General features: G+C 43.8%; 1 protein-coding gene across 2 annotated transcripts in view; it reads left to right on the forward strand.

Moving 5' to 3' along the window:
* Positions 1-13,216, forward strand: part of LOC138799125 (C-type lectin domain family 2 member B-like) — a 33,984-nt gene that overhangs the window by 17,307 nt on the left and 3,461 nt on the right. For both annotated transcript variants that reach the window (XM_069979936.1, XM_069979937.1), the window contains exons 4-5: positions 8,869-8,943; positions 10,067-10,129. In XM_069979936.1, the coding sequence (XP_069836037.1) occupies positions 8,869-8,943; positions 10,067-10,129 (138 nt within the window). The remainder of the gene's footprint in view (positions 1-8,868; positions 8,944-10,066; positions 10,130-13,216) is intronic.

Genomic DNA, 13,216 nt, shown 5'->3' on the forward strand with positions numbered 1-13,216 from the left:
CCCCTGTATATAGCCCCCCCTTATGTTGTCCTCCCCTTTATACAGCCCCCTTTATGTTGTCCTCCCCTGTATACAGCCCCCCTTATGTTGTCCTCCCCCTGTATACAGCCCCCTTATGTTGTCCTCCCCCTGTATATAGCCCCCCCTTATGTTGTCCTTCCCCTGTATATAGCCCCCCTTATGTTGTCCTTCCCCTGTATATAGCCCCCCTTATGTTGTCCTCCCCTGTATACAGCCCCCCCCCTTATGTTGTCCTCCCCCTGTATATAGCCCCCCTTATGTTGTCCTCCCCTTTATACAGCCCCCTTTATGTTGTCCTCCCCCTGTATATAGCCCCCCTTATGTTGTCCTCCACCTGTATACAGCCCCCCTTATGTTGTCCTCCCCCAGTATATAGCCCCCCTTATGTTGTCCTCCCCCTGTATACAGCCCCCTTATGCTGTCCTCCCCCTGTATACAGCCCCCCTTATGCTGTCCTCCCCCTGTATACAGCCCCCCTTATGCTGTCCTCCCCCTGTATATAGCCCCCCTATGTTGTCCTCCCCTGTATACAGCCCCCCTTATCTTGCCCCCTCTGATAAAAAATAAAAAAAAACACAAGACAACTCACCTAACCACACGCTCCCCCGTCGGTCGCCGGTGTCCTCTTCTCTGACAGCAGCTCCGATGTGAAGTCCCGCCGGCGCCATCACTGACCTCAGTGTGCGCCGCGGTGGCTGGGACTTCCGGTATGCGCTGCATGAACCGGAAGTCCTAGCCGCCGCGGCGCACACTGAGGTCAGTGATGGCGCCGGCGGGACTTCGCAACGGAGCTTGCGTAACTCTTGTGATCGCAAGCAAATCTCTGCTTGCGGTCACAAGAGTGATTGACAGGGCGGGAAGCCTACGGCTTCCCGCCCTTTCAATCACAACACTGCTTACATTTAACTGGAAGCGATTGTTGCGATCGCTTCCAGTTAAAAAGGGAGGTGCGGCCCCCGGCCCCCCTAGGAGCAGAAGGCCCACTCCAGCTCGGGGCCCACCGGGGGTTTCCCCGGCCCCCCGGTGGCCCAGTCCGAGCCTGCATACAGCCGACTGGCCACCTTCAGAAGGTAATCACCTTATATAGGGGGCGGGGGTGGGGGGGTTGCTGACATCACAGTGGGGCTTGCAGTTGTTTGAGCATGACATTGGCCGCCATGTTTAGCAAATTTTGTAACAAATTGCATGGAATTCGCTTCACACAATGAAGCGAATGGACAGTGCAACTCGCAGCGAAACTTGGTAAAAAAACTACAATCAAAACCAATTACATGTCTTATCACTGGCCAGGCTGCTGTTCAATCTCAGTCAGTGTCACTGCGGAGATAAGCTTGTCTTGGAATTGGCAGTGAATGGGAGACTCTACAGGAGGACACTGAAGGAACATGGAAAGGTGAGAGTAAAGGGGGACAATTGTGAAAAGTACAGCAAGGAGGAGGCACAGATTCGCTCCCTCTCCCTGGTGTACTCCTGCCGCATCGCCTGCTCGCCCAATGGACGGGTGGGGGGCACGGCAAGGTGGGGAGTAGGGCGTGGCCTCCTCCCGCGCCTCATTTATCATTATTTATGTCTGCTCGCAGGCGTAATGGTGCGTTTACACAGACAGATTTATCTGACACATTTGTGAAGCCAAAACCAGGAACAGACTATAACCAGTGAACAGCTCATAAAGGAAATACTGAGATTTCTCCTCTTTTGCAATCCATTCCTGGCTTTGGCTTCCAAAATCTGTCAGATAAATCTCTCTGTGTAAACGCACCGTAAGCCATGATCCAAATCTACACCTGCTGGAAGCAAGTGTAGGTTTGGTGCACAAGGTCAGGTGCCCGGCTGCCGGATTTACTAAGAAGTGTGCACCTCTTAGTGAATCCAGCTGGGGAAAAGGGGGCAGGGCCTAATTTAAGACCGGCTTACTCCTACTTCTTAAATCCCCCCAAAATGTTTACTATGTTTTATATAAGGGCAGCAATATGTCAATAGTTTTTAGGTGCCGACAGCAAACAGGCCTCTGTGTCCTCCAATGCCTAGGCTGAACTTCAGTTCCAGACCAGCCCTGTCTGTAGTGACAGGTATGCTTTAAGTTAGACGTAGAATGACAAAGATTAAACAAGAAGACGTTACAGACCCAAGTATATTAGTATGTCTTTTTTTATTTTTTATAGAGGCCTTAAAAAAATAGAAAAAATTCTTATTTAGAATAAGGGAATCTTTCAGCTTGATGCGAGAGGTCAATTTGCCCCCCCCCCCTCCTTTCACGACCAAGTGATGCTGTTGGTGTGTAAATATATATATATATATATATATATATATATATATATACATACACACTAAGACAGATATTACCAATACCACCAGCATATAGGAGGAGGAAATATTATCACCATACATATTACTGCCATACTGTTGCTGACCGAATCCTGTATACTGAGACCAATATGACCAGAATATAGGAAGGAAATATTACCGCCACACCACAACCACTACCATCACCACCATATAGTTACTGACCAAATCCTGTATACTAAGACCAATAAAACACAGTACCGGATAACAAGTAACAAATACATCATATAGAGGTGGACGTAGCTCCACACAGGTTCTGTACACCATATACATCACAGTGCAGTTACATCAGGTGATTCACAGGGGACGTCTTCTCTGATCAGAGTTGTTTCCTTTTCATCTTCTTCTCCATCTGCCCTGGGCTATTATGAGAACTTCTCTGAGCCACGAATCCACAGAATCTGCCAGAGAAATATATTAGGCTCCTCACACTGACACCATCCTCATCTCTCTACAAACTGCACATCTGTATTTGCCCCTTTGTTCCCTCATTTAGTGGGTAGGCTGACTGTATATGTTCCCCATTATAGTATATGCCCCCCACTATGTAGCCTCCTTATAGATGCCCCCTCTTTGTATCCCCTCTTATAGATGGCCCCCTGTGTTGTCCCTGTTATAGATACCCCCCCTATGTTGTCCTCTTATAGATGGCCCCCTCTTCCCCTATGTTGCCCCCCTTACAGATGCCCACCCTTATAGATGGCCTCCTCTCCCCCCCCTTATTGATGACCCCCTATAGATAGCCTCCTCTCCCCCCTTATAGATGGCCCCCTCTTCTCCCCCCTTTTATAGATGGCCCCCTCTCTCCCCCTTATAGATGGCCCCCTCTTTTCCTTCATTTTATAGATGGCCCCCTCTCTCCCTCCTTTTAGATGCCCCCCCTATAGATGGACCCTGAACCCGAACGTTTGGCATTTGAGTAGCGGGGGCTGCTGAAGTTGGATAAAGCTCTAAGATTGTCTGGAAAACATGGATACAGCCAATGACTATATCCATGATTTCCACATAGCCTTAGGGCTTTATCCAACTTCAGCAGCCACCGCTAATCAAATGCCGAAAGTTCGGGTTCGGATGGACTCGAGCATGCTCCAGGTTCGCTCATCTCTAAACAACACACAACTCATGTAACAATGCGTTCCCCCGCCGATCCTCTCTCCTTCTTCAGTATCCGTCTGGCCCCGGCTAATGTGCGGCTGCTGGGGTGTCCCGTTCTATACCCAGCAGTGCGTGCATCATAGAGATCCCTGTGCCGGAAGTCACAGGCACACAGGGATCTCTATGATGCACGCGCTGCCGGGGATAGGATAGGACACCCCGGCAGCCGCACATCAGCCGGGGCCAGATGGAGTCGGCCTCTTGTGACCGCAAGGCTTGCGGTCACAAGAGTGGTTGATGGCGGGGGGGGGGGGGCCTCGGACGCAGCGACCCTGGTAGTTACGCCACTGCCACTACTACCCCCCTTCATCCTATACCTGCACTACTACTACTACTACTACACCCCTCATCCTATACCTGTACTACTTCTACTACTACTACACCCCTCATCCTATACCTGTACGACTACCACACCCCTCATCCTATACCTGTACTACTACTACATCCCCCATTCTATACCTGTACTACTACTACACCCCTCATCTATACCTGTACTACTACTACACCCCTCATCTATACCTGTACTACTACTACACCCCTCATCCTATACCTGTACTACCACACCCCTCATCCTATATCTGTACTACTACTACTACTACACCCCCCATCCTATACCTGTACTACTACTACACCCCTCATGCTATACCTGTACTACTACCACACCCCTCATTCTATACCTGTACTACTACTACACCCCTCATCCTATACCTGTACTACTACACCCCTTATCCACTATGCATCCACTACTACTCTCTACCTAGATGGAGACACAAAGAAGATCTCCTATACTGTATGGGGACAAAGAGTACATAGGGCACATATTTGGGAAAACTACTTATATGGGGCACACAATGGGCTTGTCTACTACATGGGGGCACAGCGGGAAACAATACAGTTGTCTCAAACGTCATTAAAAGCTTCCAGGTTTCAATCAGGCAGGGAGGAAGGAAACTGAAATATTGTAGGGAAAGGTGACCAAAAATGGCAATTCTTGCACATTTTATGTGGATACCAAATATGTTTATTTTTTGTAGTTTAGATTGTGTTTGTTTGTTTTTTAATTTGGGAAAAGGGCGAGTTTTGTATTGTTAATATGGGTAACAAAACATTTTTTACTACAACCAGAAACATATGCTTGTTTGCTTCTACATTTCACTAAAATATAAACGTACTAATAGGCCTAGCATAGCCATTCATTACATGGTCACCCATTCACTTGATGGATACATTAATAACCCCGGGGAAACGGCATCAAATCATTCCCAGTGGTGTACCAATCATAGACGCGGATTCTTTACTGTAAGAGCAGTGAGACTATGGAACTCTTTGCCACATGATGTTGTCATGGCTGATTCATTATATACGTTCAAGGGAGGCCTGGATGCTTCCCCCTATAAATATAATATTACAAGTTATGGGCATTAGATTATTCTAAATCATCATATTGAAGTCGATAAGGAACTTTCTTCCTGTCATGGGGCCATTTGCATCCCCCTCATGAGGGTTTTTGTCTTCCTTTGGATCAACACATTATGGTTAAAGGTTGACACTTGATGGACTCTTGTCTTTTTTAAAACCTTATTAACTATGTTACTATGTAATGGCACAACTAGTGAATTAAAGGGGTTTGTCCTGGCTTCACAGTCACTGTCAGAAGAACTAATCCCTAGGGGTCTATCAAAAAAATCTATGAGCGTGTGTTTACAGATACCACATTGCAGTGTAAATCACACTGCAAGTTTCTCGCACTACAATCCGCTACAATACTGATTTCTATTAAAGCCTATGGCACTCCATTTTTGCAACGGATTTAAATTTTGCTGCAAAAATATATTTTGCTATAGACTTGTAAAAATTAATTACTTAGCTCCTGACACCATGCTTACCTCTCTGCATTCCACTGGTGCGCTCCTGCATTCTTCTCCAGGTCACCACACACTGACAACCCACTTAGCCAATCAATGGGCTGTCACTGCACAGGGATTGGCTGAGCAGGCAGTCAGAGAGCAGGGACTCGGAAGTAAGCATGGTGTTGGTATCTAAGTAATTAATTTTTTACAATTCATTGGTACAATACATTCTTGAAGCAAAACGAAAATCTGCTGCAAGAATAGAGTGCCATAGACTTTAATAGAACTCAGTATCACAGCGGATTACAGTGCGAGAAAATCACAGAGTGAAATCAACTGCACGCTTAGTGCAGACCTTTGGTGATCCATTATTGAAAGAACCACAATGATCAATATGAAAGGGGTTTGGTGTTGGGGGGATTCCTGAAGCTGCGCTGGTGTTGGCAAAAATTCACACAGTTTGTGCATATTTTTGCCATCTCCGGTGCTCTTGGACAGTGGGTGCAGTGCTGTAGTAAGGTTTTAGTGTGCGCCCCTACATAAATCCCGTGTGCTAGCGGGAGATCTTTTGAAAATGGCGTTAGAGATGCCAGACTTGATAAATCCCCACTACGAAATGTTGATGTTAAAATGATGATAAAAGAGCCTGTTCTACTTTATGTGAAAACATGATCTTAAACCCTGTCTGTGCAGGACATCTAACAATATGTAAGAAAATTAATCAGACTATGTACACTGTGTATTACGAGTAATATACTACTGCACTACAGAGAACAGCCACAAGATGGAGATATAAAAACAAGACCAGTAGACAAGAAAAATATCCATTCATGTAATTGTAGAGAATCTGGAAAATGTTGCCTTGGTTGTTATAATTTTAGACTTATTTTAAGTCCGGTGATATTTAAAAATTTCCATGAGGCAGGAAGAAACATAATAAAGAAGCTTAACTTACCTTTTTCCTGTGCCTTTGAATTGCTGCCTCATGGCTTCGGGCCCCCCCCCCCCTGGGCTCTTGGATCCTTGGCTCCAGTGATGTCATGTCTGTTCAGGGGCGTAGCTAGGAATCACAGGGCCCCATAGCAAAAATTATAAAGGGGCCCCCTCCCCTACGCAAAGCACTGTGCATATATTACATATAAATATATATATATATATATATATATATATATGTGTGTGTGTTTATACTTTACAGCTGGTGCACTGATAACTCCTGACCTCTGCACATTTTCCTTTCCTACTTGATTGCCAGCTGGAGAACAGAAGTCAGAGGTTATCAGTGCAGTGAAAAAGAGATCTATGTCTTCTGCTTGTTAACCCTTTCTTTGTTTTGCAGCATGTAGGTAAACATTGGGTCACTTAGACACTGCAGTACATAGGGGGTTAAGCAGAAGGACACACGCTCTTACCTTCTCCCCCGGGCCCCCCTCCTGAACGGGCCCCATAGCAACTGCGTACCCTGCCTCTATAGTAGCTACGCCACTGACTCTGTTCATGGTTTGCCTGCTCAGCGGGACACCGCTGCAGTCACTGACTGACTAATGAGGCTATCCATCAGCCAGGTCAGGCCTTGATGGACAACATCGCATGGGGGAAAATGAGTTCGGTCTGAGATCCTGAAGCCTGTGACGCAGCACACCAGGGGCACGGGGAGAGGTAAGTAACACTTGGTTATTGTTCCCCCGGCCCCTACCTACTGCCAGATTTTTTATTTTTTTTTTAATTACCAGACTTCTCCTTTTATAATAAGATAATAGATTAATGTTATACAGATCATTGTTCTCTGACCTGAAACACAATTATAATACTATAAATAAGTGAAAAATGTAATTAATTAGGAATCTGACATCTGCAGGTTAAGGTGTGTCAGTGACTAGGAGATACATGGTACCTTCTATATATCTGTCTGTGCTAAGGTAGTAAAAAAGCTTTTATTCTCTACTGCAAAAAGTCAGAGCCATTCCTAAGCTCCTATCTACTACAAGCTGATATACCTCCTTGTTTCCCCTCCCATCCCTGACCCTGACTGATTAACAGTCAACTGCAAGCTGAGCTCTAAGCAAGGTCAGGGATAGGAGGGGGAGTGAGGAGGTTTTCCAGCTGGCAGAAGATCAGGAGCTTGGAAACTTCTCTCTAACACCTTCCACTGGAAAAATCAAGTGGCATAAATTTATAGAGATGTTTGAACATTTTACACTACCTCTTGTGTACTTAAAGTGTCCCTGTTGTTATAACTTTCAAAGTCTAAATCAACAGTAGATGTTATATAAAGAAAGTTTGTAATTTACATTCATTATTTATTTTTTAGTTAGCATGAAGAACACGGCACTTCCTGTTTTCTGACTTTTTTTTTTTCTCAAAGAACATGAAACAGTTAGAAAACAGGAAGTCCTGTGTATCCCAGGCCATCTGAGCGCTCACAGAGGGAAGGCAGTCATGTGACTGATGGACACATTAAGCCGTGACTCTCTGTACTGGGCGGAATTCCTGTGTATAGTCTGTTTTTCTTCAACCAGCTCAAGTCAGAAAATCTGCCTTCAGGAGACTGGACCTGGATACAGTAAGTATAGCTGTTATATAGCAGCCTTCAGGAGACTGGACCTGGATACAGTAAGTATAGCTGTTATATAGCAGCCTTCAGGAGACTGGACCTGGATACAGTAAGTATAGCTGTTATATAGCTGCCTTCAGGAGACTGGATCTGGATACAGTAAGTATAGCTGTTATATAGCAGCCTTCAGGAGACTGGACCTGGATACAGTAAGTATAGCTGTTATATAGCAGCCTTCAGGAGACTAGACCTGGATACAGTAAGTATAGCTGTTATATGGCTGCCTTCAGAAAACTGGACCTGGATACAGTAAGTATAGCTGTTATATAGCTGCCTTCAGAAAACTGGACCTGGATACAGTAAGTATAGCTGTTATATAGCAGCCTTCAGGAGACTGGACCTGGATTTCTGGTAAGTTCAGATAAAATAATGAATGTAAATTGCAAAGTTGATTTAGATTTTGAAAGTTATAACGACAGTGACACTTTAGGGTATAAACACACACACCGTATACGCAGCGTATTTACTGTTGCGATACATAGCAGATACGCAGCAGATTAGATCTAAATAACTGAACACACCATCAAATCAGCACCATCAAATCTGCTGCGTATCTGCTGCGTATACCGTGTGTGTGTTTGTATCCTTAACATATATTTTTTGCAACCAAACAGTGACCCACACAGTGCATAACTCTGACACACTTTTCTGAACTGAAAAAGTGTGCAAAAAGTGTTTGAAACACGTAATACTATAAAAAATTTTATAAACACGTAATAAAACATTTAGGGGCTGATATGTACATCTGGCTCTTTTTTGCACTCTCTTATTGTCTCCAGAGTAGGATAAGCAATGTTCATGATCATTTAAGAGGAAACGACTTAAATGTTTGAATGTATATTGTCTTCTCTTCCACAAGTATCACTCTTCCTCTTTTCTTTTATGCAGTGCGTTTGGTGATTGGTGTGTTGATACTGGTGATCATCGGATTGATAGCGGTGCTCATCATTGTCAGTACTGCTCGTAAGTACCAATAACCCATAATCTTGAAATTAAATAACCTTTCTGTCATGGAGAAACATGTTGGGAAGAATTGAGGCTAAGGTTTCATACTCTTATTTTGATGAAAAGAAGCGTGTGCCTCATTTTAGATGTGGCTGTCAGTGAGGCACACATTCATATCTAAGCCTGGTAATTGGGTGATGTAAATTTCACATAGAATTTATGCCAATTTTTGTTACATAAAGTATAGTACACTAAGCCACCCATTCCACAAAAAAATGTTGCAATTTATTGTGAAAGTTTCTACTTGTGTACAACAGATTTAACACATATAAAGCATGAGAAATCCCTTTATCTATATATATTTATGGTTTATGATTCTATAACCATATCAAAACCCAAGTAAAAATTTACAGTATAAACTAAGCAAAACTTTGTTAGCTCACCAGTCGGCTTATACGCCAGCTGCCTTTGAACTCTGTGCCGCTCCACTCAAGGTGCCAGGAAAAGCTGGATCCAGTCCTGGAAAGCTTCTCCTGCTCTCCCAGGACTGGATCCAGCTGTTCCCGGCACCTGGAGTGGAGCGGCACAGAGTTCAAAGGCAGCTGGCGTATAAGCCGACTGGTGAGCTAACAAAGCATAAATTTGCTTATCTCTACACCCAAATTTATACCAGTCATGAAACTATAAGGTGAAAATATTCTTTATAATATACATAAATATTATCTGCTCCTGCAGAACCTCTTTTTAGAGGGTAAGGCCCTTTGGGTTTTCGAAAAAGAAGACCTGCAGTATCCAGAGGCTATGTTCACACAACGTCCAAAAAAGGAAAAAAACGTCAATTTTTTGTGTTTAAAAAGACGTCCGTTATTGCATCATTTTAAGTGGGTTGACCAAAATGCATTGAAGTCTATAGAATAACGGACGTCTTTTTCACACATTCAATGCATTTTGGTCAACACACTTAAAATGATGCAATAACGGACGTCTTTTTAAACACAAAAAATGGACGTTTTTTTCCTTTTTTGAATGTTGTGTGAACATAGCCAGAGTTGGCACAGGAAAAGGAGAGTCTCACAAACCCAATCTGTGACAGATCACACACTAATCAATACTAAGGAAGATCCAATATTTTTCTTTTTAGGTTTAATGTCATGCAATGAGATAAATATGGAGACTGAAAAAAGCACCAGTGGCAGCCAACAAGGTGAGAAAATATACCTGTGGTTTTATTTATATTTTACTGTTAAAAACGTCCCTGGAGATGGCTTTATGACTGCTGCATTAAATGAAAGTTAAAGTGGTTATTCGAAATGAGAAAAACATGGCTGTCTTCTACTTCTTGGAAAAAAAAAATTCCTCAGTTTGGAAGTTGGTTTTTCAGATCAGTCCACTTATGTAAATAGAGCTAAGTTGTAATACTGCACACAACCTGAGGACAGGGGTGTTGCTGTTTTTTTTTTTTTTTAAAGAAGTGTTTTTCTAATCCTGAATAACCCCCTGACTTGAAGGGGGAAAACGTGTCAATAGACAAATACAGTGGTGCCTTGGATTAGGAGCATAATACGTTCCGGGACCATGCTTGTAATCCAAATCCACTCTTAAACCAAAGCACATTTTCCCATAAGAAATAATAGAAATGCAGACAATTGGTTTCACACCCCAAAAATAATGATTTATTATTCTGAATAACATGTAAAACTAATGAAACAAACATTCAGAAACAGCAGAATATGTGATATTATAAGTTACTGTACAGTAATGGAGAAGATGGAAAACACAAGGGCGGACAGAGACTGCAGGGAGCATGAAGGAATGATCAGACAGATGTGGGCACATACATGCAGAACTCTCTGTCCGGGGAGAGAGGGGTTACAGCTATGGAGAGATTACCTCCACAGTCCTGTCCCCTGATGTAAGCCCCAGCCTGAAGTGGATCTGCTATGATTTGGAAGGTGAGGGAGACTTCCTCGGTCAGAGTACAGGACTGTAGACCCCGCTATGCAGACCATGCCCCTCCCCCACTCGCACTCCCACCCAGCACAGGGAGCTCTTAAACCAAAACAATGCTCTTAAACCAAGTCACAATTTTGAAAAACTGTGAGCTCTTAAACCAAAACGCTCTTAAACCAAGTTACTCTTAAACCAAGGTACCACTGTACAGTCTTCAGGAAATGATGGAGTTCAGTGTCCTGCCCGAGTTACCAGTGGACCTGTGTTTGGCTATGTTCACACAACCTCATTTTTAAGTAAAGAACGGACACTGATTGCAATTGCCTCAGTGTCCGTTCTTTACTACAGGGGCGACATTGCATTGAAGTCAATGCAATGCTGCCCACTGTGTTCAGACATCGTTATTCTAACGCCCAATCTTTAGAACAGGCGTTAGAATAATGTGCCTGTACATTATTTCCGGACGCTGTTCACTGAATAGTGTCCAGAAACATCAGCTGTTCACACAACGCAATGTGCAGCGCGGCCGCACATTGCATTGGAGTGAATGGCTAATTGATTTGCGGGCACAGCAACTGGTGCCGCAAACGAATTGTGAAAAAAGAACGTGCCTGCAGCCGATACGGAGGAATCAGCTGCAGGAACGGGCTGAGTGCAGCCCGGCGGCCGGCTGTTTTTTACAGCGTCTGTTGCCCTGCAACTGACGCTGTTAAACATTGTGTGAACATAGCCTTAATCTGTGTATATAGTGTATAATGTTACAATCCAAATACAGCATGTCCATTTATTCTACATATGAAAAAGTTTGGGCACAACTATTTATCTCAATCATTTTTAGTTATCAAAATTTGGGTTTTTGCAACAGCCATTTCAGTTTGATATATCTAATAACTGATGGACACAGTAATATTTCAGGATTGAAATGAGGTTTATTGTACTAACAGAAAATGTGCAATATGCATTCAAACTAAATTTGACAGGTGCAAAAGTATGGGCACCTCAACAGAAAAGTGACATTAATATTTAGTAGATCCTAATTTTGCAAAAATACCAGCATCTAGTCGCTTGCTGTAGGTGTGAATGAGTTCCTGGATCCTGGATGAAGGCATTTTTGACTATTCCTCTTTACAAAACAATTCCAGTTCAGTTAAGTTTGATGGTTGCTGAGCATGGACAGCTCACTTCATCCCACAGAAGTTCAATGATATTCAGTGTTTTGGATCATTGACTTCATTATTCTCAAGAATCTGCTGATACTGAGTGGAATCCATGCGACCCTCAACTTAAAGAAGATTCCCGGTGCTGGCATTGACTACACAGCCCCAAAGCATGATGGAATCTCCACCAAATTTTACAGTGGGTAGCAAGTGTTTTTCTTGGAATGGTGTTTTTTTTTGCCTCCATGCATAATGCCTTTTTGTATGACCAAACAACTCAATCTTTGTTTCGCCAGTCCACAGGACCTCCAAAATGAAACTGGCTTGTCCAAATGTGCTTTTGCATCCCTCAGGTGACTCTGTGTGTGGCGTGCTCGCAGAAACGGCTTCTTTCCCATCACTCTCCCATACAGCTTCTCCTTGTGCAAAATGCGCTGTATTGTTGACTGATGCACAGTGACACCATCTGCAGCAAGATGATGCTGCAGGTCTTTGGAGGTGGTCTGTGGTTAGTCCTTTGGAGGTGGTCTGTGGATTGTCCTTTGGAGGTGGTCTGTGGATTGTCCTTTGGAGGTGGTCTGTGGTTAGTCCTTTGGAGGTGGTCTGTGGATTGTCCTTTGGAGGTGGTCTGTGGTTAGTCCTTTGGAGGTGGTCTGTGGTTAGTCCTTTGGAGGTGGTCTGTGGATTGTCCTTTGGAGGTGGTCTGTGGATTGTCCTTTGGAGGTGGTCTGTGGATTGTCCTTTGGAGGTGGTCTGTGGTTAGTCCTTTGGAGGTGGTCTGTGGATTGTCCTTTGGAGGTGGTCTGTGGTTAGTCCTTTGGAGGTGGTCTGTGGTTAGTCCTTTGGAGGTGGTCTGTGGATTGTCCGTGACTGTTCTCACCATTCCTCTTCTCTGCCTTTCTGATATTTTTCTTGGCCTGCCACTTCTGGGCTTAACAAGAACTGTCCCTGTGGTCTTCCGTTCCCTTACTATGTTCCTCACAGGTTAAATCTGTTAAATCTTTTTGTATTCTTCCCCTGAACAACTATGTTGAACAATCTTTGTTTTCAGATCATTTGAGAGTTGTTTTGAGGAGCCCATGATGTGACTCTTCAGAGGAGATTCAAATAGAACAACTTGCAAGTGGCCACCTTATATACCTGTTCTCATGATTGGATACACCTGACTATGAAGGTCAAAGCTC

This window comes from Dendropsophus ebraccatus, chromosome 8 (assembly GCF_027789765.1).
Source record: "Dendropsophus ebraccatus isolate aDenEbr1 chromosome 8, aDenEbr1.pat, whole genome shotgun sequence".
In the NCBI taxonomy this organism is placed as follows: domain Eukaryota; kingdom Metazoa; phylum Chordata; class Amphibia; order Anura; family Hylidae; genus Dendropsophus; species Dendropsophus ebraccatus.